Source organism: Anastrepha obliqua, chromosome 2, assembly GCF_027943255.1.
Source record: "Anastrepha obliqua isolate idAnaObli1 chromosome 2, idAnaObli1_1.0, whole genome shotgun sequence".
NCBI lineage: Eukaryota > Metazoa > Arthropoda > Insecta > Diptera > Tephritidae > Anastrepha > Anastrepha obliqua.
In genome coordinates, this window is record NC_072893.1 from 3,009,897 (window position 1) to 3,036,869 (window position 26,973).

Here is a 26,973-nt window from a genome sequence, read left to right on the forward strand (position 1 = left end):
GTGGAAGGTTCATTGTAAAACTGCAGTATTTGCTGTAATTTAAAGTTGAGAAATAAATTTGAAAATAAAAACATACAACTCATTTAAACTTAAAAACAATGATATTAAGCGTATCACAAAAAATAATAAAGTAATTAAAATTAAATTAAATTAATTAACACAGTATTTTTGCGTGGAACTCTTTATCGCGTAGGCGGCCTTCGGCCGCGCTTCAAAAAAATAACCCTCATCAGTCCAACTCCGGCTACGCAATCCACAGTATTTTTGCGTAGAACTCCTTTTCGCGTGGGCGGCCTTCGGCCGCACTTCAAAAAAATAACCCTCATCAGTCCAACTCCGGCTACGCAATCCACAGTATTTTTGCGTAGAACTCCTTTTCGCGTGGGCGGCCTTCAGCCACACTTCAAAAAAATAACCCTCATCAGTCCAACTCCGGCTACGCAATCCACAGTATTTTTGCGTAGAACTCCTTTTCGCGTGGGCGGCCTTCAGCCACACTTCAAAAAAATAACCCTCATCAGTCCAACTCCGGCTACGCAATCCACAGTATTTTTGCGTAGAACTCCTTTTCGCGTGGGTGGCCTTCGGCCGCACTTCAAAAAAATAACCCTCATCAGTCCAACTCCGGCTACGCAATCCACAGTATTTTTGCGTAGAACTCCTTTTCGCGTGGGCGGCCTTCGGCCGCGCTTCAAAAAAATAACCCTCATCAGTCCAACTCCGGCTACGCAATGCACAGTATTTTTGCGTAAAACTCCTTTCCGTGTTAAAACCATTGAACCCAAAATTAAAACGTCATATGCGTGTATGTAGTAAGCAGGCACAATAACCCCCATTCCCATCATTAACACTAAACACAAGTACTTAATTTTTGTTTTCATTTGCAGGCATCCGGCAACACCATACTGTTGTAATTCCAATCTTCTTCTTATTCGCGCTTAAAATTGGAATGTGATTGAATAGGCAAATGTATTTGCATTTAATTTTAATAGATATAATTAGAATATTAGCATAAAAATCGGTAAAAACACGCGTGTGAGTGTATACTTGGTGATTTATAGTGAAATGTTAAAAAATATAGAGTGTAATGTGGCAAATTATAGTGATGTTCCCAAGGGCATTTTGAATGTAAATAATTAAAAAATTATTATTTCCCGATTAATTTAAAGTTATAAAGAGTGTTCCTTAACACCTCACTAACATCTCCACCAAGTTTCATTAAAAAAAACATTATAGTTTGCCAGAAATTCCAAAATAGGCATTGTTCTAAATTCCAGCCTAAAATTTTATTCTTGAATTATACATCGCAAATAAAGAGTGTTAATATAAATAAAAAGCACATGTGGGGTTTTATTCCCCCACAATATATTCTCAATGTACACAAATGGCAAAGTAAACACACAGATGTAAACAAAACAAATAATTTAGATGTTATTCATATCTACGGCGAAAAAATCAGCTGGGCGAATGCCATCTGTAATAAGTCCGCCTTGCGCAATTCTGTCTGGCATTTCTAATTTCGGAAATGTCTGCCAATATGAATTCGCCTTGATTTCCATTTGTTTATAAATTTGTGAGAAGCATGTCGATAATAAATACCTGTCGAGCCTGCTTATTACAAAAGGATTCCAAAGAGCTTTGCGATTTGTATATGTCGTTGGACGATATTAGTGAACCATTAACTCTTTCGGAATGCTTTCAAATATGTACGCAAATCGATGTGAAAAAGACAAGCTATATGTCATCTCGCATAACGAATATGCACTACTTGTGCCAGGACTGTTACCATGAGTTAATAGATGCATTCAGATTTATAAGGAAAGCACAAAAATCTGATCAAGAATTATGTATTCTCTCACAAAAAAATGTTGCTAGTTCCGAGAGTCAGTTAGCAGAATTTGAGTTGGTAAATATGCAAATGTGTGGCTCCTCTAGCCACAGCGTTGGTTCCGTCGAAGAGATATCATATCAAGAGGTGTGTAGATTATGTTTGCCACTTTTCTTAAGAAACATAAATATATGTGTTAATTTTTTGCTGCGTAAAGAATTTAGATGTTGAGGATATAATTGAGAAACAAAGAGGATTTCGTAATTCAAAAAACTTGAACAATTCACCAGAAACTCAGCAGTCTACATTAAGTTCAGAAAAAGATGGAAACAGCGACATCTCGGAATCGGAAAATGATTTATTTTCAAAAATTGAAACTACAACAGAAAGTGAGTTATCATAAACATCACAAAAAATACAATAGAAAGGAAGTAGAGAAACAAAGTGCATTAGTAATGCAAACTGTGATGAGTCTGAAGCTTTAATTTGCAAATATTGCAGAAATATGATACTTTGCTACGCATGCCGTAAGTTTATGTTTTAAAACGATCTAAAGGATTAATTTATACACGCATGCCTAGTAATATTTTTATATATTTTACTGAATTTTTTTAAAGTATAATACTTTAATAGACATTGTTACCCAAAGCTGAGTGTTTTAAGGATTATAACCGGGCAAATCGCTTAAGCGACTATCGCTCCAATTAACACGGAGAAAAACTTAAGTACACATTAGCTTATCCAATTTTAATACGAGGATTGTATTAAATGCAATTTTTTGGCTCTTATCCGCTTAAATTAAAAATGTTTATTAGTTGGGGACTTATAAACGAAAATATTTCAAAATTCAGACATTTATTACTTAGGTAAAAGTTGTCATATTTACCCAAAGAATTTTCGTCTAATACAGTACTCGCTCGTTTATGTGAACTACTGAGAGGCCCTATTTACATAAACGAATTGTTCATATGGTGGGTGAAATGTGTCAGTTAAAATACATTGGTATTAAGACAATAAGTTAGGCGCACGTAGGCGAAATAGGATATACGCTTAAGCAACGTTGTGTAATTTTAAAATATGTCAACTCACCTTCCTGCAAGACAATTGCATTTTAAATTCATTTGAAGAGAATCGCCTTTCGTACAATTTGTGAAACTAAATCTATATTGAATACGTAGTCTCGTGGTCGAGCAGTGCGTCAAAATGGAAGTGTGCAAAAAAAAAAAACCAAGCACATCAACTCGCAGGAAAATTAGGTTCATCGTATCGGCTACTGTAAGGGTAGTGCTTTCAAATAAAAAAAGTCCAAGGTCCTATGGTTGCTGTTACAATTAATTTTAATTCAAAAGTCATTAATTTCGTTGAGTTTCAAGTCTGCCTATAATATTGGAATAAAAGTTGTTCCAAAAACGCATTATTTTACTAACAAAAATTCGGAACCTAGAGCATTTTCAGTCAACCGCTAGTGATATAAAAGTGTATATATCAGTATAGCAGATACGTAACTTATTTATTTTGTTTTGCAATCAGCTTCTACCTTTAATGACGCTGTCAGATTGAAAAGGCACGAGTATACCACTGAAGAGAATAGAGAGAGGACCATAAGTTGCGAACAGTGTCAACGAAAATTTTTTACACAACGTGCATACCAAAATCATTCTAAAACTCATGAAAAAAATCGAGAACCCAAATTCAAATGTGACGAGTGTGGGAAATGTTTCTTCTACAACGGTAGTTTGAAGCTTCATAAACAAACACATATTGGCCTTCCGTTCGAATGCACCGTTTGTTCAAAGCAGTACGCAAGATCCGTCGATCTTCAAATTCACCTAAGGAGTCATTCTGGTGAACTACCGTACAAATGTCCGAAATGTAACAAAGGCTTTAGGTATGTTCACGTTCTAAATAAGCACGTGCGACACCATGAAGGTCATCGGTATAAATGTAACTTGTGTGGAAAAGAGTACGCTCATCAATCAACAATGCTGCAACATCGTAAAGAGCATACAGGCTTACCACTCCGGTGTTCTATATGCGACAAGGGCTTTGTAAAAAAATCGAAGTATGGTTGGAATCATTTTTGGTTTAGTGTACTAACTATTTACTTTCAGAATGCGTCGCCATATTAGTGGAGTCCACAAAGTGGGAGATATTGAGGAAATTGATCAACTTATTCTGAAAGTAAAAACAAAAAATATTTACCGAGGGCGTGTTATGGAGATGTAATCACGTAATACATTAACGAAGCCTTATTAATATTAAATAAATTATTATTTTATTATAAAAGATAAGTGTCAATAAAGTTCGACCAATATTTCTTCTCCTTCGTTTACAGTTTCCCCACCGCTATCTTTTACCTCTATCTCTTTCATAACACTATCCGCTTGTACTAAAGTAAGTTTTTTTCGCTGCAAAGGCTTTGGCGGTTGCGATTTTGTTACTTTTAGCAGTTCCTCCTCAGTAAGCTCGATGAGATGCGTCATTTTAAGATGGACTTTAAACCTAAATTTAAATTTGAATTGGTGTAAATTATTGAACCTAGAATTAACGAAATCATCTCTGTAATCATTTTAACTCACTTTTGTTTTGAGGGGTAGCCGCGTCCACAATAACTGCAAGGAAATGGCATTTCGCTGTGGACAAATGAATGTTCCTGCAATGCCTTGGTCGAAGTGAACAGCTTTCCACATTCCTCACATTGCAACTTCAGTCCCTGATGCCTCCACATATGCGTACGTAAGTGCCCCTTTATTGCGAATTTTTTCCCGCAAACATCGCATTTAAACGGATAGTCACGTGTATGGAAACGCATGTGCACATTCAATTCATATTGACGTACAAATTGCTTTCCTGAAAAATTCAAAATATTTTATTGAAGAGTAACCCAAAATTTTGTATGGGGATACAAACCACACTGATCGCAGTTTATTGTTTCGCCTTTATGAAGGCGGATGTGATTTTCAAGAGCAATTTTGCTAACATAGATCTTATCACAGTAGTCACATTGGTGAAGTTGTCGTTCGTTACGATGTACTTCTACATGTAGACGCAGGTAATGCTGCGTGGAGAATCGCTTGCCACAAATTTCACAGGCATCGGATTTAATATTTGCCTCTTTGCGTTGATGATACTTATGATGAGTGTTCAATAAACTTTGGCAGACGAACATTTTGTCTAATTATGAGTAAACAAATTTTTTTTAATTCGAATGTTTCATTTTTAAACAAAGTCAAAACAGATACACACTCACCGCAAATGTTGCAAGCAAAGTTCTTCGATTTGGCGTGATAACGACGTATGTGGTCTGACATTTTGAGCTCCGGACATCGATAGCTGCATTCAGTGCACTGTATAATAGTTGAATGTGTATTTTTTATGTGTTTACGCATCGTCTCCTCCTTATTGACTTTTTTGTTGCAAATTTTGCAGACGAGTTCTTTACCATCAATGGTCGAGTGAGTGCGCGTATGAAGTAAAAGACCACGACGTGTTTCAAACGATTGAAAGCAAGTTGAGCAGTAGAAAACAGAGCTCGAATCTATGTGATATAAAAAGTCTATTGGTAGATTTATGTATAAATTCTATATATAAATGTAATACTTTTATCAATTATTTTATCACAACTTCCATCTATTTCCTTAGATATTACGCTGTCAATACTATCTTCTTTCAAGACCTTTTTAACATCTTCATCACATTCTTCAGAGCTTTCATTAGTTTTACTATTATTTTCCACAGAAACGTCTCTTACTTCCAAGATGCAGTATTCTATATTTGGGGAACCGTTATTATTAGCTGCATATGGATCTTCGTCCTTCTTTTTATCACTTCGTAAAAGATCGGTGCTAAAGCTTGTGTTCAATTGGGTTTCATCAATTATTTTTATGCAGGTACCAGGGGTACTAATATGACTGTGTTCAAATTTAGAATTAAAATAGGAGCTACATGTCAAACAAAACACCATTTCATCTAATAAAGTAAAAACGTTGAAAACAAATTATTGTAGAATTAATCATTTTAATTAAAAGATATATGCACATAAATACCTTCATTTTCGGATTCGTCAACGATCACATTCTCCTTTGTAACGCCCTCGTTATCGGAAAAGGATTCGCTATTTTCCTGTTAGAAAATTTAAATTGTGGTTTAAATATTTTATTGATAACATGCGTATGATGATGTTCTCTCCATTTACCCCAAGTATAATTGTCAATATAAAATAATACACTGGGGCACTAAGGAGGGGAAATCACGGTTTGTGATAGGTAATAAAATTGTGCTTACCTCTACTTTGTCGGCAGTGAAAGTATTTTCATCTGAAACAATTGCAATTTCAGTATGATATTCGTTATCGTCACCAATTTGCACAGCCTTTATATGTTCTTTTAATTTTCGGCTTCCTATGAAGGTTTTCAACACTTTGTCTGTCTGTATAGCTTTCTGCAGAAAGTTCCAAGCAATACCTAATTCAAATCCACACTGTTCACAAAGACTTTGAGGCATTTGTTCTTCTCGATCAGTCGCTAGCAGTTGAGTGCAAGCTCGAAAGCAATCCATATATGTAGTAAATGCATTTGTTTGATTGTCCAGTCGAATTCCGAAAACTTTTTGCTCGAAAGGAGTCTCGAGATCTATATAAGATAATGACGTTTTCAAGCATGCCCGACAAGTCGGTACTATATCCATCTTCGTAATTGCGGCCAAATATGTACTGGGCTAATATATAAAATATAAAAATTGTGTTGTGAAAAACAACAGTCAAGTTGCCTAAAGATGTGTAAAACTATCGATATATTTGATAAGATTAGCTGATGATTTCAGAAAAGCTAGGCAAATCTATTAAAGGTGGTCACGGTACAAGAGCACGGCGAACTGAATTTTGAAGGTGCTGTCTTGCCAAAACAGTTATTTTATTTTTCGCGATTTTGACAAGTCTGACGCCAAGCTCCTTTCCAATACAAAACAGATGAACAAAACAAACAAAAGAATTAGAAAAGTTGTGAAAATTCGAAAAATTCAGTAAGTGGCTTGGTCATATTGTGATTTGTAAAATTTAAACTATATAAACTAATGAAAACGAAGTGCCGCGTGTTAAAGTGTGAAAGCACAAATTGATATAATGTCTACAAATGCAGTTTTTTTGCGTTTTTATGCGGAGGACGCCGTGGCAAGAAAATGTGTGTGTGTGCATAAAATCTTGTGTTTAGTTGTTTCCATTGTTTTCACCTACTCTTCCTCTTCACAATCAAGTAATTTTCCTTCCTTTTATTTGTTTATTCATGAGCTATTTCGACGCAGCGAATTCGGAAGTCGTGATTTCTTGTTGCTTTTACAAATTAACACGCTCCACGTTGTTTTCAGTACTTTGTTTAGGAATCAAAATTTTCACCAAACCATTCACTGAATGTTTTTAAACTTGTAACTTCTCTTCCATTTATTTGTTTATTCGCGGCACTGATGTTATCGGTTGTCAAAATCGCGAAAAATAAAGTAGCCGCAGATTTCATCAACGTTTGCTGGTAGCGGTCTTCGCAAGGTGGATTTAATAAGGTGACAGCATTCACCCAGCTGAATTTTTCGCCGTAGGCATGGCTTACGTCAAAATGATATGCTTTGTTTGAATGTATTGGTATGTTTACATTCGTATGTTTACATTTGCTTGCTGATTTTGACGTGATGCTTCCACCAAACGCAACAACAAATGCATGTAGGGTTTTACTTATATGTGTTTGTTGTCACCTGTAATAAATTCGCCTTGGGTCTTCGGAAGCGCCATATTCTGTATGCTGTACATAGTACTTATGACACTTGATTTAAAATAACGTCAAATCATACCTGCAAAATAAACCGAAAGATTCGAACGTAACGTTTAAGAACTTTATAGGTTCAAATGTGTGATACACCTCAAACTATTAATTTTAGAAGAAATAGCTAAAGGGTAAGAGGAAATTGAGTTCACAGCTGAATAGTCAGAGCTTTACTATAGCTTTGAGCTCTTTGAATTAATTCCCCTCCGGTACTATATTTCGCGACACACAGACTTGTAATTCGAAGAAGACGTCGAATGTGTTGTGCTGACCATTCGACTTAGTCGATGTGATAAGCCGAAAAGCATTACTGGACGTTTGTAAGTGCTGCAATACTGACAATTTTATTACGCACCTCGAACAACATGCAACATAAATCGGTTAGCGAGAGCCTGTACGGTGGAAAAGCTAAAAAGGCTCGTGAATAGGTATTAACAAAAATATTTAGCGTAACAAAGCAAAGTGCCGCTGCCGATCTCCGAAAACCATTATTTTCCGTTGGCACGAGAGCTCCCCTCGACAACCCTCTGTGCTATAATTGTTCCCAGAGGCGACGTATTAATTAGCGGTCGACCCTCGCCGGAAAATGGTAAACCTCCGAGTGTATTTCTGAGATGAAAAAGCTCCTTTTAAAAAACCATCTGCAGCTTTTCAAACTTTTTCTTCATTTTGGTAGTCACGCACCAACCCATTCGGCTACGGCCGTCTATATATACATATATTTTTTTTATGAGACTTATGCATATTAACATTAATAACAATAAATGTGTGTGAAATTTAACATATAGCCTTTTTAAGGGGGTGGTAGGGTTTAGCGCTAAAAAAAACACTTTTTTTTTTTAATTTTTTACAGAAATATGGCTTAAGATACTTTAATAAAATCAGTTGCATGTTATTGTACATCTTTTCAATAAGTTTTTAAAAAATATTAATAATAAAATATTGACAAATAAGCCCATGACAGAGTTTTTTTGGAGATATGTTTTTCGAGAGGTGCTCTGCGGTGCTAATCGGCATTCGTCGGACAATCATCTGAAACTAAAAAAGTCGAATTTTTCAGTTAAAGTATGACGTAATGCTCCCCCCTCCCCCCCATTAATAAAATTTTTTTTTTTCATTTTTGTAGTTTTGGTGGCAAAAAAACGTAAAACGAACATTTTTGGCGAAAAATGTCGCCATATTTGTAAGTGAAAAACAACCTTAAAAAAAAAAAATAAAAAAAAAACAGTGGGGGGGGGGGGGGGGGCGGGTGAAGTATTTTTGATTTAGAAAACGTGTGCCAAATTTGAAAAGAATCGGTTGAATAGTTTCGGAGCTGTGATTGGCACCGACTTTTAAGAAGTCGTTTCGAGAAAAACGCGTTTGAAAAAATGACTCTGAAAAATTATCGATGCTCCGCATTCGAGGTAGAGTGCCTATAAAGGCTATAACTTTGAGAGTTCTGCTCCGATCCACTTAAAATTTTGACACAACATTCTTGAAATGATTTACTATAAGATGAGTGAAGAAAAAAAATTTCGATTTTGTGACCCTACCCCCCCCCCCACCCTTAAGAGGGAGACCATAAGAATATTGCGTATGAGTTCCCAAAGGGCGAGCGGGCATTATCATATTATGTACAACTCGTCTACTAAAAGTAAAAAGTGCTCAGTCAATTTGAATTTTCGTTATTTTATTTCTATTTCAAATCCGACACCTCTAAATTGATACCCCTTATAAATTACTTTTTACATAGGAGAAAAAATAATAGAAGTGGCGTAGAATACAATGAAATAACAGAAGCCTTTTTTGAGTGATACTCTTTCGAAGAAATTTTTCTCAAGTCGTTTTCTAAACCTTTGGCTTAGGTTCTAAAACAACCTACAGTTTTTAAACTTGTATTGTCCAATCAAGCATACATATACAGTATACACCCATTTTTGGGTGTTTGGCCGAGCTCCTCCTCCTCCTATTGGTGGTGTGCGTGTGGACGTTTTTTTCCAAATTGGGGACCTACAGTTTCAAGTCGACCCTGAACGGCCAATGTTTTTTTATCATGAGCTTTTGCGGAGGCTGTCATTGCCTGCCGAGTGTCGACCGCTACATATGAACCCATTTTATTAGACACTCTGAATCTTTGCATGAAATTAGAATTTATTTTTAACAATCTTTTCTTTTATTTTTGCTAATCTACAGTAAATAGTACATAGTAAGTTACTCTTATATGGATGTGGGTGTGTAAATAGTAACAAATAGTTTACAGTTGCACTTTCCAAATTTAAAACAAATGCAAAACATTCAACATCCAACATTCGATAACATTAAGTTTTTCAAAGCCACTTCTCACATATCAATGTACATACATAGGTGTGTGTAGATGTGTACTTATTTATACTCGCACGCGCATTTCCATATGCACGCACTTGTGCATATACTCGTCCATATACACGTATACGTTCGTATTCACATTTTATTGTGTATCCATACATGTAGATACACACATACATATATATTTCCTTACAAATATGTAACCATACATACATACATGCGTACGTATAACACAATAATAATACACATTGTACATATTTCATTCAAATCAGTTACGCTCATTCACACAACAATTTATTATATCATATATAATATGTATTAATTAACTTATTTACTTATACATATAGTTTGAACAGTCTTTGTGTCGTTTTAATATTTATTTACGCTAATAAATACCTACAACATTTTTCGTTGTTGCTACTAATTAATATTTTTAATCGAAGATAAATTACTTATTAGTACTAAAAAAATTTACATATTATATAATATATACACATACATTATACATACATACATGTATGTATGCCTATGCTATACAAGCGAATATGACGCTTTTACAAAAGTTGTATATCGATATAGACATGGGTACATACTCGTATGTGTATGCCTGTATGTACGGTTATAAAATCGAATAATTGTTCAGGCGTTCAAGCAAATTTTACGTTCATCGTTTATATGCATGTATGGACTTGTATATATACACACGTACGCTATAAAATGGGTTTCAGTTGGGAACCAATATTTAAATACCAACTGTAATCTATACCTGTACCTGTGTGTATATATACATACATATGTATAGATTTGTAATTTCTCCTTTTGAATTAGTGTGTTAATAATAAATTCAACTTACATACACACATTTATTTTTTTCATAAATACTTTTCCCTATAAGAAACCTATTATTACTTATTCAATATACAAACATATGCACGTATGGATGTATGTGTTTATACATGCATACTTACATTACATGTGTATTTATGTTCAAGTACATATGCACTTGTAAATACCGTTATACATATATACACAGTGACATACGTACATTCATGTGCGCGTATACTAGATATCTAACGGCAAAATGAAAAATCACTCATACGCCATAGTGAGATACGCAAAAAGCGTAATCGATATGGCACCCACAAACGTTCCCCTTTAATATATATGTACATATGCTACTCAGTTTAACTAAAATATAAAAACTATTTTTCATATAAATGAGGTAGTTGGCAATCGTATGCCGACCAGCTTCGAAGCCTGAAGAAAATCATTTCCTTTGCGCTTAATTTATCCCCTAGTCCCTTGATTAATGAAAGTTCTTGCTGACCAAAATGGCCTGTCCGTGCGAAAAGCGCGTTATCGTAAGCGACAAACTTGATACAGTTATGCATTTCGCCTAGCATGCGCTTTTACTTTCGGCCCAGTCTGAACCAAACCAGACTAATTTTTGCTGCTTTTCTGTTTTGATTATGCTAATTGATCACTTTTATCGCTTATGCCCATCATTATCCTCATCACTCAATTGGTGCTGTTGTTTTTGATTTGTCAGTTGCTGATTACAATGCGACTCTAATGGAGTAAGTGTTGTCACCAGCGCGCTGCCCTTCGTTGTGCTTACATCGATGCATTTATTCTGCTTTTGCACCTCATACTCACTTTTAATATCTACATAGATTTTGCTTTGTATTTGGTGTTCCTCCTTTAATAAAAAAACATGCAAACAAACAGTTAGAAATCAGACACATAAAACAGTTCATTAATGCAGTTTACCATTATTTCTTCAATTCTTTGGCTTGAATTAGGCATCTCGTATTTACTACTCTTGTCGCGTAACTCAATTGCTGCGTTAAGTTGTTCATCCAGAGTTTTACCTAATTGGTCTAGTGAGCTCGAAAGCACATGCTCGATTTCTGTAAATCGATAATTTTAATATACACAAAAACTACAAAAGAAACTATTTGGTACCTGTGCTTTTTAAAGGCCTTTTGGGTAACTTTAATTCTGTACAGGGTATTGGTTCGCCACAACGTTTGTTTCCCGACCCTTCTGCTGCAGTAGTAAGAATTGCGCTGGTGGGTGTCGGTGAAGAGCTTGCCAATTGACTTTCAAGTGCTTGACAGTGTTGACAGCGGTCTGCGTTTATACTTTGACATGAACAGCTTTCACTAAGTGAACCAACTCTGTCCGACTCAGTCCGCGAATCATAATGCACTCCTGATTCACAATCATCCAAATCCGTCGATTTTTGTTGCTGATTGCCGTGCAGGTGTTTCGCTGCAGTGATATTAACTACACTAACGCTTTTAGATATAGATGTTTTAACGGAAGAAGTTTCGGGTGGCACTAAAGCAAGTGATGGAGTTTTAGTTGATTTGGCAAAGTGAAAAGCCGCAGCGCGTATTGAAGAGTATAGAGTTGGAGGCGAAGTAGTGCTATATCGATGCATAGCTGCCGCAGATGTCGTTGGACCCAAATCTGGAGACATATATTCGCTGCCATAGCTCTCTGTCGACGAGTCCCCATCATCTTCATCTTCTGCAGCTGGCGACTTTTGCAAATTTTGTATAAGGCATAGTACCGCTTTTTCAAGTTGTTGGGGGTTTTTCGAAGCGGGTTCATCCACGGACGACTGCGGAATTTTTGTATTCACAATCATAGAAAACTTATTTTTCATCTCCTGAATCCGTCGTTTGCCTTCTTCCTCATCCAGAAGAGTATTTATACAAATGAATGAGTGCACTTTTTTTGTTTCTTTATGGACTTCCAGATAACCTTTTGATCGCAGATAGATAAAATGTCCATTGCGAGTTATAAGTCTGTAGGTGGACTCGCCAGATGAATTATAACAATCGTACACTGTTTTAATAGGAAGGTGCAGACAGAAAAGAATACATTTATTGGTATGGTAGGACTTACTCTTGTGGAGTACTTACTTTGCCGTAGGGCTACTATCACCCACCGCACATCATCCTGATGCATAAATGTGAACGGGCTCAATCCACACACTTCGTTTGTCATATAACCGGCTACAAGACCAATTCTTTGGTCGCAGTCAATAATACTTCCATCGATTAAATGTCTTGTTTTGTACTCCATTGAATTGGCTGCCGTGACGCTGTTTATCACTTTAGGTAATCGAATAATGCGCGCCGTCGCAATTAACACCTGCCCCACAAAAGAAGTTATTTTGGAGTTTTTTTAATAATGCCATATAAGGTTCGGTTCTTTTACACAAGGATTACATATATTCATTACATATGTACACACATTCATATGCACTTATTAACCACAGATTTACTTACAATATCATTTCCACTTATTGTATGCAATGGTATCGCATCATCGCGACCGCGCGAGCGTCGGATCATTTGCATATTGGAGGGAAATGTGTTTATTTTCATGCCTCGCGGAGCTGCATCACTGCGCCTAAAGTTTCCTTCGATGTTGACAATTTCATATGCAGTGGGTTCCGAACGCGGACCAGCCCGGGCTAATCTGTGAATACAAATACTACGTTAGATGATTTGTAGAGTACGTATAAATACGAGTACATACGCTCTTACGTACTTACATACATAATTGCTGTAAATATGAATTTTCATTGAAAATTTACCTAACAGTGAAATTCCGTTTGTCATCTCGCAATCGTTTGTCGATATATTCCTCCTCTTCTTTTGTTCGAGGCCTTGAATTGGCTGAATCATCATCGGTCTGTATGTCAAAAAGCTGTTCCAGATCGGTAGGTATTAACTGTTGTTTCATTATGTTCTGATCTTCGGGATGAGTAATATTCAAAATATTTTGCCCATATAAATCAGTCTAAAAAAAAGAATACACGAACGCGCAGTTTTATATATGTACACACATATTTACATATAATATTAAGTGTATAAATAATAAGAATCAAATAGTTATAATTTTTTATAAGCCAGAAGATACTGCATAATTATCGTGTTTATCACCCACTGATTGTTGCCAATATCTAAAGAGTCTGTGGTGAGCATATGGTTAGCATGGGAATCATGGATACCATGCGAATCATTGACGACCCTATATTATATAATCGGGCCGCCGTAGCCGAATGGGTTGGTGCGTGACTACCATTCGGAATTCACAGAGAGAACGTCGGTTCGAATCTCGGTGAAACACCAAAAATTAAGAAAAACATTTTTCTAAAGCGGTCGCCCCTCGGCAGGCAAAGGCAAACCTCCGAGTGTATTTCTGCCATGAAAAAGCTCCTCATAAAAATATCTGCCGTTCGGAGTCGGCTTGAAACTGTAGGTCCCTCCATTTGTGGAACAACATCAAGACGCACTCCACAAATAGGAGGAGGCGCTCGGTCAAACAAAAAGGGTGCACGCCCAAAAAGGGTGCACGCGCCAATTACATATATATATATATCAGATATATATATAATCCTATTCTGCCGTGAGCACACTGCAGATAATATTCTCTGTAGCTGTCCGGCGTTTTCCAGAATCAGACTTAGGCTATTAGGGTGCGATGTACTGAGTATGGATAAAGTGCATACTCTTCCCCGGACCTATTAAGGTTCGTCAATGAATCCAAAAGATTCGCGGAAGAGTGACCTCAAACCAATTTTTCAGTCTTACCATCCATACTGTATCTATCCTGCCTAAACTACGCCTCCTAACAAAAATCATTTTACTTATGTCTGCAAGTTATGTTTAAATTTAGCGTGGATATTTTTTCGATTCGAAAGACGTTGGTTGGTTGGTAGAGGTGTTGTCTGAGTCATTTCCTTCAATATTCCTATGGCCAGGTACCCAGGCGAGAGTACTTTTTATAAAGTAAGTAAGTAAAGTAATCTTATAAACATACACATACATACAACGCGTATAAAGCATTCATATATATTATAATATACATATATGGTATATATATAGATTAAAATGCTGATTTAATTTAGAAAAAAATTAATAGCAAAGAAGACCTTGCAGTGAACGGAGCTTGTTCTGAATAAGCGATTTCACTAAACTTCGGCAATCGTCACTAGTAACGCGCCAATATATTTTCCTTGTAAAGGGTGATCAGTTTAGCGAATTTTAATTGAAATAAAACAACGACAATTCAAATTCAATCTTTCTTATTTTTGTGTAGAGCAAAGTCATTTATTCTTTAAAGATAAACCCTTTCAAATGCTGGCCGCAACTACGGCGTAATTCGGCCATCCGTAAACACCAATTTTGAATGACTCGCTAAAGGACTTCGGTCGGTATTTCGTTAATAACTTCAGTGATTTTGACTTTCAATACCTCAATCGAAGCTAGTTTATCCACAAAGCATGTGGATTTTTGGGGCCAATCCACTGGTCCGAGACGAGAGATAAATAGCTCACCGAAACGACGAGACAATAAATCCATTGTTTCACGGGCTGTATGGCAAGCAGCGCCATCTTGTTAGTACCAAATGTTGTGCAGATCACGAACTTCAATTTACGCATCACGGCATAAAAATGTCGTTTATCATGGCGAGATAGCGTTCGCCATTCACCATTACATTGGCGCCAGACTCGCCAAACAGCTGTTTTCAATGGATGTAATGGCTATTCTTGAATGGCTTCGGGTTGCCATTATGCCAAAAATGGGTCTCATCGCTGAAGGATTATGTACACCATTAGTTGGCCCAAGCGCGCAATGAACACTTTTCACAGAGCGTCGATTTTCGTAATACAATTGTACGATTTGTAAAAGTTGTTGAAGCGTACAGGTAAGTTTTTCCATGATGAAATGTCAATGAATACTGAAAAAAATTATGTATTTAGTTTGACAGTAGTCATGCGTGATCTGTCAAAAAACCATATTGGAAAAAGTACCTCCAATCTGATCACCCTTTACAACAAATATTACAAAAATTGTGATTACATTTTACGGGAATTTTGATTCGTCGTCGCCGTAGTGGCGACTAGATCTACATAGTTCCTGAGAAGTTTTCATTGAAGACGTTAAAAATAACGGTCGGTTATTCTGGCCGCTCGGTATTTATAGGTATATCACTTACGTACATTATAAAAATGGAAGTCGAAAGTCAAAATAATCTAGAATATTATTAAATATATGGAATTAGAATAAACCATAATATTATCAAAAAATATCAAATGAAATATACAGAGGAAATCTAGCGAACAATTGATACAGCTGGATAGGTTGCATTTTATACCTATTGCCAGGTCTGCCGCCTTACTCAGGTCAGACGCAGACCAGGGAACCGCTCACTATGAGACAGACGCTTCTGGACTTATGGATGTTGATGACCTACCTGAAAGTTGCTCAGTAAGTGAGGCAAAGCTTCCGGTTTCAAAACACGAACGGACTTTTTCCTTTCTTTGTCTGACATCTCTAGACTAGCCTCTCCAACATGGGTAACATTTCTGGAGTACCGAAACACTCCGTTGGTACAGCTCAGCCTTTCGCAGATGCACGCAATTTAAAAACAAATTCCAGCAGAAGTTTAAAAGAAAGAGAATTAATCATCCATCATGACAGGAAGCTAGTTACGATCAAATTGGACTAACGAAGATCGTTTGACATGTAATGAATGTGTAAGAGCTAGCATCTATTAAAGGTGATATCAAGAATGAGCAAATCAGCGAAAAGAAAGGCTTACGACATGACCAAGGAGGGGAAGACAACCCAACTCCTAAAACAATTGTATCAATTGTATATGGGATTGGCAGATATGGCCATATCTCTGCCTTCAGATCAAGGTTACTAGGCTGTTGCCTTAATAGCTATTTATCTGCTAGGAATTGCATATTTTTGTGCAAACTTATAGTATTCAGGTCTCTTCCCTATCTGACAGAGAAGTTGATACCAGTAAGGTCTCGCAGACACAACAAATTCATTGTTCCAAAATTTAATTACCTACCATCATCTAGATTATTTTTCATTAACGCTGTTAAAGTGTGGAACTCATTACTCGACACTGTGAAGGCTGGACTTAACAGATTTAACTTCAGGGCACAAGTCTATAATTATTTTAAAAGTGTTTGATTGCATTAAAGTAGCGCATTAAATTTCTCTCTACATTCTCTAATTACTCGTACTACTTTTGTTTTTTTCTTTTCCTACTGCTTCTTTTCTTCTTATTATTATAGTTAAGTTAAATATATTAGATTGATTTGTAAATGAAGTGGTGTAAAATTTAGATTAAGAAACTTGTATGTTAAAAACATTCCAGTTTTTTATAATATTGTTGAAGTACTATTCAAAGACCTTAGTCTTACTATGTACTATTTATGTAAACAAATAAATAAATATTCTCAATAGCGAAGCTTTATGCAGTTCCGATATCGAAATAACCGAACTCCATATAACGGAATTGCCTTTTCATACGAAGCGGATATTCCATTGAGTACAGCATGTAAATTCGTTAAGGGCGGAAGAATGAACAAAGTGTGCCAGCACTCCAAAGTAATCGAATTTAAAAGGGAAACCCAGGCAATGTGATGTGTGGAAGGAAAAGGGAAGCTACCGGAACTTCAGCAGCTAAAAGAGCCAATAAAACTTCGCTACAAGGAATTACTGATGATTCAAAGCATTTCTTCAAGAACATCAGAAATGATAGAAAGAGTGTTTTATAGCGGTCGCTCCTGGGTAGGCAATAGCAAACCTCCGAGTGTATTCCTGCTATGAAAAAGATCCTCATAAAAAATCGCATCTGCTGTTCGGTGGCGACATAAAACGTACTTCCCTAAGAAATAAGAAATACTGTATTTTTTAGACTATTAATTGAATAAATAAATATACTACCTCCTTTTCTTTCTGTTCGACCAATGTAATGCAATTTAAACAATTAAAGCTTTATTTCTACTTAATTATACTCGACACAGGTAAATTCAGTTCATATGCAGAAACAGCGTTTTATACCCAATTGGAAATTCTACTCAAATTGTATGTATACATTTTTTATACATCGATAGAAATCTAAAATCTGTTTTAGAGTCTAATTGAAAATTTGAATTTGTACGAAAATTAAGCAAAAGAAAAAAATATTTGGCTGCACGGGAGGTAATTGATTTAAACGCTATTTTAAAAGAAATATATAACAAAAAAATTACGTGTGACAGCCTTCAAATTATCTCCCTTCAGATTTCAACTCAAGTTGAATATTTACCGTTTGTGCTTATTGGCTTTACCCGAGTTGAGTATAGTTGAGTAGAAATGAAGCATAATCATAGTGCATATATGAAAGAACTTCAGGAATAGAAATCTGCAAAGCAAATATTAGTTTGTGGAAAAGAAATCCATTCTTTTCTCGGTAGATGGCTGTAGTGATTGATATCTCGTAAAGTATCGATCAAACAATTTAAAGTTTATGCTCATTGTCAAGGTGACATTTCACACTAAAAAAACTTGTTTACTGTTTTTTGTTTGCTCCATTCAGTTGTGAGTTACAGGGTGTTAATAATGGAGTCAACAAGAGAAAATTTTGTACATTTTACATTTTGTGAATGGTGTTTATGGTGCCGATACTTTAACAACTACTAATTAGGTGCAATTTTGGTTTCCTCGATTCCGTTCAGGCATTTTTGATGTTAAGGATGCAATTCGTACAGGCAGACCCGTCGTTGAATTTGTCGGTGAAATCACAAAAATAATCGAGGTTGACCGGCATGTTAGTAGTCGTAACATCTCCCAGGACCTAAGGATCGACCACAAAACAGTTTTAAACTATTTGCGCAAACATTCTACGCAAAACTAATGCACTTTTCCCCTCAACCTAATATTATATGGACGTTCACGTATATGCCCGCACTTATCTAAATACATAAGAGCGACATTATTTAATAGAAATCAGCCAATGGCTTTCATTTTATATTTTTAATAAACTCAAGATTTTTCATAAACTAAGTGATTTAGAAAGCCCTAACCTTTTGCTAACACACACTTCAACAGGGTAGTAGTTTTCGCAAAAAGTCATCAAGTTAAGAAAAGGAAGGAATTTTGGTAGCATGTTAGTTTTTGCAAAAAATTTAAAAACTTTGATAGTAAGTTGAAGAATTTTGCAAAAAATATCTAAAACTATTGACTTTCCCATTGATTTTTGCTTCTCTTTGTATTTATTACCTGACAATGACCCAGGTGTTGTTCAACACTCGATGAAATTAAGACGATTTGCCCATGACATGTAAGCGCTATAAAAAATCTATCTAGCATTTCCATTAATGAGTCCGTATATTGCGGCCGAGGACTATTGAGACTTTCCCCAAATACTGTAAAATTTGAAAAGAAAAATTAAATGCATGAAGTGAATTTATATAATTATTCCAGTGCTTACTGTACTGTACTCGTAGATAATGTGCGGACAAACGAAGAGTCGTAGTTTTATCAACACGCTTGGGAGATTCTGCAACGTGTGGCACCATCGTGGATAGCTCTTGAATGCATCGATTTAGTTTGTCACGTCTATTTTTTTCTGCTCGATTTCTTGCCTCACGCCCACTGAAAACATTGCAAATTAAGTGATTCAATTATTTATTATTTAAGACACCGATCGCTCTTTGCTATAACCTATGTACATATTTCGAAATAATGTGAATGAAATTTTTCTAAAAATTATGAAACAGTTGATATGTATAAATCTATGCTTATAAAATCTGGAATGACTCTACGTAGTCTGTTGGTGGGCTTACCCCTATCATATGTGTATAACCCGCGGAACTGACCCCTAGTGTTGAAGAGAGATTGTATGCAGTCGTAGGCTTTAGATGTTAATCCTAATGCGCTATTTCAAAACAGCTAAGTGCGTCCGACAGACATACGGTACTCTAGTGCATAGTTACCATTAGCTCATTTATCCCCGTTACGCGTTGCACTTTCTGCTAGTCCTGCATCGCCTGTAAGTGCCCTAAGTACTCGTACTCCAACTGCATTTTATACGGCATGATTAAGCATCCCATAATTTTTCACTAAAAAAGGAAAGCCCCACTACAACCAATAATTTCGCGAGATATCGGAATAAAGAAAAATGTTAATAAAAGGATATCAAATTTGAAAAAAATGTTAATATTAGTACATAATTTATTCGTTATTTATTTGCACCCGTATGCTAAACCAATCAAATTAACTATCAACTAACGAATTTCCATCTTCGTCGAGTTTGTCTTGACTTCATTTTTGGTGAAATATCAGCATTACAGCAATTTGGCGGAGTGGTTCTGGACTTGTTTTCAAAAAGTCATAAAACTCTACATACGAAAATGTCAACTTGCTTTTCACCTTAAGAATTGCTTTCACTTAATCGGCTTTTCTTCTGCCCACGATTTGTTGACGCTAGTCCATGGAAAAGACAAAAATATGCTCAACTAAACTGGCTACACTCCACTCTACTGGTCGCCGCAGCAGTAATTCTCAATATACAAGTACCCACATTACGCATACAGTTTCGCAACACGCAAAAGCTGTATTGCGCTCCGTTCTGTAATTTCTTATTCACCAATATACGTTCAGAATTATATGTGAAAAAAGGATTTATACGAGAAAAAGTATTTATATAATTTTCGCGGGATGCCCTGCACTTCAAAGAAGCCGTGCCAAATATCTTGGCGATTATTTCTTTGAAGACCTGGGAAATTTACAAATTTGCACTGGAGGGATTAGTTACCTTCTTAAAAAGATCTAAGAGAGTCCGAGAGTTTTGTCTTAGACAAGCAACCTGGCTAACCTAACCTAACCTAAATAAATCCTTTATTTCACGCGTTCCCTTAGAAAGAGCATTATGATAACGGACTTATTGCTAACGAAAATGATATAACCATCTATACAGATGCCTCAAAGTTAGATAACAAAGTAGGCGGAGGGGTTTACTCTGTTAAACTTGGTGCTAATCAATCATTTCGCCTACCTGATCATTGCAGTGTATTTCAAGTGGAAGTCACGGCTATAAAGGAGGGGCTTACATCGATAAAAACGAGAGTATTGTCCACAAATGAAGTCTCTATTTGCTCAGACAGTCAAGCAGTCAAAAGCTCGTCAAAAATAGTCTTAGAATGATTCTAAATGACATATCTCAATAGCACAAAGTACACCTTATCTGGTTGCCAGGCCACAGGTACATGGTAGGAAACTGTGAAGCAGATGAACTTGCTAGAATAGGTAAAACCCTTGATATCCGATTGGATAAAACGGTGACGCATATGCCCTTAGCCACTTGTAAATTACTAATGAATAGGGAAACCCACAATATAGTAAATAAAAAATAAATTTGGCAAAACCTGACTACATGCGAACTATGCATGGTCTTTGTTTTATAGGTAACCAAGCCAGAAGGTTGGGACTCCCATTCTACGATTTTTTGTAGAAGCTGTCTTAACACGGAAGATGAGGAAACAATCAGACACCTCCTATATGAGTGTGAAGGCTTAGCCAAAAGGAGACTTCGTACTTTTGGTGGTGCATTCTTTACAGATGTAGCGGATATAGAGCATCTTGAACTAACAAAGCTTTGCTCGTTTATAAAAGCTGCAGAATATATTTATTAAAATGGAGCCTATAATTTAAGGATGCGGCCTCGGTAGTCTAGTGTAAGTGCATTAGTCTGCCATCCCAGAGGTTGTGGGTTCGAATCCAACGTAAAGCACGGCCGTCGCACTTTTCCAAATTTACCTACTTTCCCTTTTTTTAACAAAAAAAAAAAACAAACAAAAAAATCTCATTCCTCAACCCCAAAAACTTATTCTTCCCATCCTTACTCCCGCAGGCTAATCACCTACCCTGTCAGAAATCGATTAACGAAACCAACGCAAGACAAGTCTTGTCGAGGCCCTATGCTCCCGAGAGGAGTGAACAAGGAAAAAAAAGTGTAAGGATAAGTTCCAGTGGTATCACAATGGATCTACGACAGGTCTAAGTGGGACATTACGACAACTACCCTGCCTACTCAGGTCCAAAGTAAGCCATAAATGCACTATTTTATTTGATATTATATACATACATACATACTATTGTGAACAGACCCTTCCTTAATTTGCATGGACCCTTGTCGATCGATATGGCAATATCGTTGTTTGCTTTCGCTTGGGTTGCTAGTTGTCAACACGGAATTATAACGTAGTCAGAAACAGGCCAAGCAGGGGTTGAAGCTCAAAGTAGAGGTGCCACACCATAACACATAACAACATATTTGTGCATCTCGAGTGTAGAAGGCAGCAAATTACAATGCAACTGGTTATGGTTACTGCGAAAAACCAAAATTCAATTGGTCTTTACGGTAATGGTTATGACTGCGGAAATATGACATGTCACCTCTAATCGAACAGTGTTGCTCATATGTTGGTTCCATCAGCAAATTTATGGCGTTATGGTTATGGCACCTCTACTTTTGGCTTGAAACTTTACTTTATATAAGTAAATAATTTCTTCTATAATATTTAATTTGTACATCTTATATTCCAGAAATACCCGCTATCTAAAAACCTGAAAAATTAGTTACTTTATTCTAGTGTATTATTTTTGCCTCGTTCCTATGGTTGCTATCAAAACTGAGCATAATTCTGGAAAATTTCGTTTGCAATTGGCATATGCTCTCATCTTTAAGATGCTATTTAATATCACTTGCAACTTTGAAATACAAGAATAAGCTCATTAATACTATGCTGCTTGGCTCTCGCCTAACAATAAGTAGACTAAGTGAGCTCTACAGTAAACAAACTCATCTCACCAGATAAGTTCCTCCTGAATAATTTCTATAAAAAGAAATGTGTGTAATTATCATTTTCAATGGAGGGTAATTGATTCAACATTACAAGGATTCCCCTTGGACACGATAGGGGTCCCTCATGTTTGTGCATAGAAAAAATGTGATGCGGTTCATTAGTGTCCTGCTGAGTTAAGAAGTGTAGGTTGTCCACGTTGAAGCTCGTGCAAACACGACCGCGGATTTCTTCCGTTCCTCAGTAACACATACTCACAAAGTCTAGCCTCAGCACGTGATCCAAATACGAGTAATAAGACAGCCACACAATACCCAATACTTTTTCAACTTTGTGAATGGATGACGTATCAAATTCATCATAATTTTCAAATGTAAACTTGTACGACTACAGTACTGATACCTACCACGATTCATAATACCAAAATATCTGAACTAAAACATATGACACATTTATAGTTACACAAGTGCGTTTTTACACAAATGCAAACCATTTGCGCGCTTCGCCGGTGTAGACAGAAAAATGGGTAAATTCAGCATCCAGAGTAAATACTCTGCCAGCACACCAATCTTAACGTTTCCGCTGGGACTCTATATATGAAAGCTATATTTGGTTTCATCTATATTAATAGCTACCAAATATCTAGCAAGCTAGGGGCAAAGTCCCTAGCAGAAGAAAGAATCCTAAATCGAATAAAAAAACTCAACACTCCATTTTTAACTCTGCGATGTTGTAATTCATTATCATCAGCTATTAGCGATGGTTGTTAGTTTCGGGATATCTTATTATAATTCCGGGATCCCTACTGCATTATTCCGATGGGCAGAGCAACACGAGCAACAATATAGATTATCAAGGCGCTTAGAGACTATCAAGAAGACGAATATATATATGTGAATATGATGAAATGAACCTCGGTCTCATAGAGATCGTTCAGCGAACGTTGTACGCTTTTTTTATGTTAATTCTATCTTTATTCCTTATTTCTAAGAGCTTAATTCACTACATATTTTTGGTGAGTACTTACCTATTGGAAAGCTGCAGCATATCCAACATGGGATCGTGAGGATAGCCGCCAAAATTAGGGTACCTATGTCCAGCATAAGGTCGGTAGTATCCACTTGCTGAGCCGTGCGGTGCATTTGGGTACCACATATTTGCATGGTAGCTTGATGATTGCGGATATTGGCTATATATTGATTGCTGCGGCTGCGCGTGTGGACGAACAAAGCTATGAGTACTAGTTCCATGATGCGTTTGCGGCAATGAATTCCCATAAGAAACAGGCGGTTGCAAAGGACGTACATGTGATGGGGGAAGCGTGAAATTGTAATGGTACTGCGTTATGGACGGTGGTTCTAGGATCATTTCGCTGGGCGAATATTTAATGTCTTGTTCAATATTTTCGTTGTAAATATTAGAAGTTGGAATTCCACTGGAATCTGTAAGCGTTCCACTGACTGTTGATGATGCTGCATCAGCATCGGCATCAGATATTGATGTAGGTAGTTGAAAAAAGTTTGAACTGCTCAATTCAGTTTGAAATGGGCTCGTTTGTGGCACAGTTCTATTGCGCCGACACGTTTTTTCATCTACCATATCGGATACCATACCCATAACTGGTGTAGCTAAATTTGATCCAGTCAAGGTACTCGCATCGTACTCGGCTACATCTAAGGCGGATATATTATCATCCATGAAACCATCGTCATTTTCCCATATCTGGCAATTGAAATTATTGCTGGGGTCATCTTCCTCTGTGTCCAGAGTTTCGAAAGCGGTTGTAAGCGGTTGCGATTTGTAACCGCTTGACTGAATTGTTGACGTAATTGGTACGTCGTCAAGGTTATATGGAATGTTCGGTTTAAAATCTTCTTCATCAGAAGTAACTATTTCACTGCGAGTCTCAGAAGTGCTCATGGTGACGGGCAACACTAGCGCTGTCTAATGAACAGTACTTATACGGTTTAAATCCACATTAAAAGGGTATAACATAATGTTCCTCACAAACCAATAACCTGCAAAAATAATGCAAAAAAAAAAAAATGATTTTTTTTTATGAATTCAAATACACTTGCATTTGTTTTATTTTAATTATTTATTTGCAAATTTGAATGTATTTATATATGTGTGTACATAAAAGGAGGTGACAAAATGCGACGAACTTTAACCCTGGATCACTAAACATTCGTCTAATAGACTACGCACGCCTGCAGTTTTGCGAATTCGACATATTCGCATCACACCACCTCACTAACAGAACTTTCATAAATAGTTAAATAGAAATAATATAATACTCCTCTTAATTTACACTCATGTGTTTGAAATAAGAAAAGGAAATATAAAAATTAATTTGTTTTTAATTTGTAATCTCTGAGACGAGTAACACTGGTTCACGTTTAGTGATCTACGGTTAAGCAAGTTTGATCAGCAAGGCACCACCAAGTAATGCACTCCCCTTACTATTTACCCCAGTTTTTTTTCTTGCCATCCTAGGTTAGTATTTTTATATATTTAGCCTGTTTTCTTGGACTATCCAGCTCATTATCCCAATCAATTCCCACCTGAACCATCCGGATCATTACTATGAGTGCATGAGTGCTATTGTTTTAGTAATACGAAGAAGAAAAAGCATAAACAACCTGTTGCATCCTTCCACAAGAATTGGTGTCGAAAATGCATTCAGGATACTTAAAATAAGATTCGGTCGATTACTTCATTTCAAGGAAAATATAGACTTAGACTCAATCGTTACAATAATTAAATGTGGATGCATTTGAGATAACATTTGCTGTTTGGAACATAACAGCGCTAACGATGAAACGTTAGTAGCAGCAGATGGACCTCGGCGTTTTTCAAGAGCTACTCAATTCAAAAGTTATCAACTTGCCATCATAGTTTGTGGCGTATCATTAAATTTTTCTGCAAAAAACGCAAGCTTTTTTAATTTATTTCATATAACTGCGTGCTTATGTATGTATATGTACATTTACAAAGGCTATGCTGCCGAACCAAAAATAACAGAACGGATTATACATTTAACCAGATCCCTATCGGGATGCATTTGCGTATATAGTATTATATAGTTTTAGAAAGATTAAGCAACACCTAATAGTTGGAAGTCTTAATACAATTTTCACAGCAAAATTTTGAAAATTGAGCAAATGTCCCCGAATCTCCGGAGTCCCGTGAAAAAAAGTTGTTTAATTATAACACTCAATAGAATCATCTCAAACAAAAAATTAAATGAATTTGTTAAATGATGTTTCTCGAGGTTTGGGAGGATTTCTCGATTTTTCGTGAAAATTCGAAGCAAAACAACCGATATTCCTTAATAAAAAAACTTCTAATTTGTTATTGTAAGATTGGTAATTATTTAAAAAAACTCTGAAGAAATCTGTCCGAATAATGTGAAGAGGTACTGTGCAACATGTCTCAGCGATTGGTCCAATTATGGCGTACACAAGCTTCAAAAATAGCAAGATTCAGAAAACGCTAGGCGCATTGAACAGGTAGTAGTAGTAGAGTAAAAACAACGAGAACAATGTATTTTGGTTCTGCTTTTGATCCCTAAAATGCTAAAATTTACAAACAAAGATTGATAGTTTGTAGTAATTTAAACAAAATTTGACAATTTAGAGGCCAAATAATGTTCAATGTGCTTTGGAAAAACGCTTTAAAGTCGAGCAGGTATAGAAACGCGTTCTGAAGTAACGGACGCTAAAATACTCGTAACCATTTCACAGATCCATAAGTAAAGACACCCAGAGCTGGGATCACCCGTAACATGGTTGCATACAAAATTATCAAATTGAATAGAATATCCTATCACAAAGTCTACAAAATTTCGTATAAATTTAGATATTTCTCAATAAAAAAACATTTCTCCAGCTAAGAAATATATTACAAATATTTGTTATTCTAAATTTTCCAAGTCAAAGATATTATCTTTTATTTTTGTGTCGATATTTTATTGTGTTTATTTACCATAAAAGTTGTAATTTAGCATAGCAACCCCACCAATACGCTTAAGCAAAATGACCAGGCACTCACACCATCACACACCTAGGTGCTTGTCAAAATAAAAAAAAAAGGAAGAAGAATGTTTTAACTTGGAATTTTGTGCAATGCTAATAACTTCGGAAGCTTTGCTGATTGACTTTCCACAAGTGCACGGTTTGGTTTGATGTTGTTGTGCCATAGTTGCTAACATAGAGTTTTAAGCACCACACTGCCCTTTTAAGAACTTTATTCTGAACTCAAATGGAATCTGCATTTCTCATACCTAAGTAGTGAAAACATATAATGAATTCAAATATTTAAAGCTGTGCCAGCTCTGAGTTTACAAGAATCTACAG

The 26,973-nt window shown here is 36.2% G+C and overlaps 3 protein-coding genes across 10 annotated transcripts in view; 1 reads left to right on the forward strand and 2 right to left on the reverse strand.

Annotated features, from left to right (window-relative positions):
• The first annotated feature begins 1,498 nt into the window (after nt 1–1,498).
• Nucleotides 1,499–4,165, forward strand: LOC129237063 (putative zinc finger protein 286B). Its single transcript, XM_054871461.1, has 4 exons — nt 1,499–1,975; nt 2,046–2,217; nt 3,359–3,890; nt 3,940–4,165. Exons 1-4 carry the CDS (start codon nt 1,583–1,585, stop codon nt 4,052–4,054), a joined length of 1,212 nt encoding a protein of 403 aa, XP_054727436.1. The 5' UTR covers nt 1,499–1,582; the 3' UTR covers nt 4,055–4,165.
• LOC129237057 (oocyte zinc finger protein XlCOF6-like) lies at nt 4,123–6,590 on the reverse strand. Its single transcript, XM_054871454.1, has 7 exons — nt 6,113–6,590; nt 5,875–5,950; nt 5,429–5,797; nt 5,079–5,366; nt 4,739–5,002; nt 4,408–4,678; nt 4,123–4,330 (listed from the first exon to the last, which is right to left on the reverse strand). Exons 1-7 carry the CDS (start codon nt 6,512–6,514, stop codon nt 4,123–4,125), a joined length of 1,878 nt encoding a protein of 625 aa, XP_054727429.1. The 5' UTR covers nt 6,515–6,590.
• Nucleotides 6,591–9,444: 2,854 nt separating this feature from the next.
• The window catches only part of LOC129237260 (uncharacterized), a 44,805-nt gene continuing 27,276 nt past the window's right edge, over nt 9,445–26,973 (reverse strand). For all 8 annotated transcript variants that reach the window (XM_054871882.1, XM_054871881.1, XM_054871880.1 and 5 more), the window contains 9 exons: nt 23,643–24,633; nt 19,243–19,406; nt 19,032–19,177; nt 13,556–13,761; nt 13,245–13,437; nt 12,876–13,107; nt 11,908–12,798; nt 11,713–11,852; nt 9,445–11,641 (listed from right to left, as the gene is read on the reverse strand). In XM_054871882.1, the coding sequence (XP_054727857.1) occupies nt 11,429–11,641; nt 11,713–11,852; nt 11,908–12,798; nt 12,876–13,107; nt 13,245–13,437; nt 13,556–13,761; nt 19,032–19,177; nt 19,243–19,406; nt 23,643–24,535 (3,078 nt within the window). In that variant the 5' untranslated portion in view covers nt 24,536–24,633 and the 3' untranslated portion in view covers nt 9,445–11,428. The remainder of the gene's footprint in view (nt 11,642–11,712; nt 11,853–11,907; nt 12,799–12,875; nt 13,108–13,244; nt 13,438–13,555; nt 13,762–19,031; nt 19,178–19,242; nt 19,407–23,642; nt 24,634–26,973) is intronic.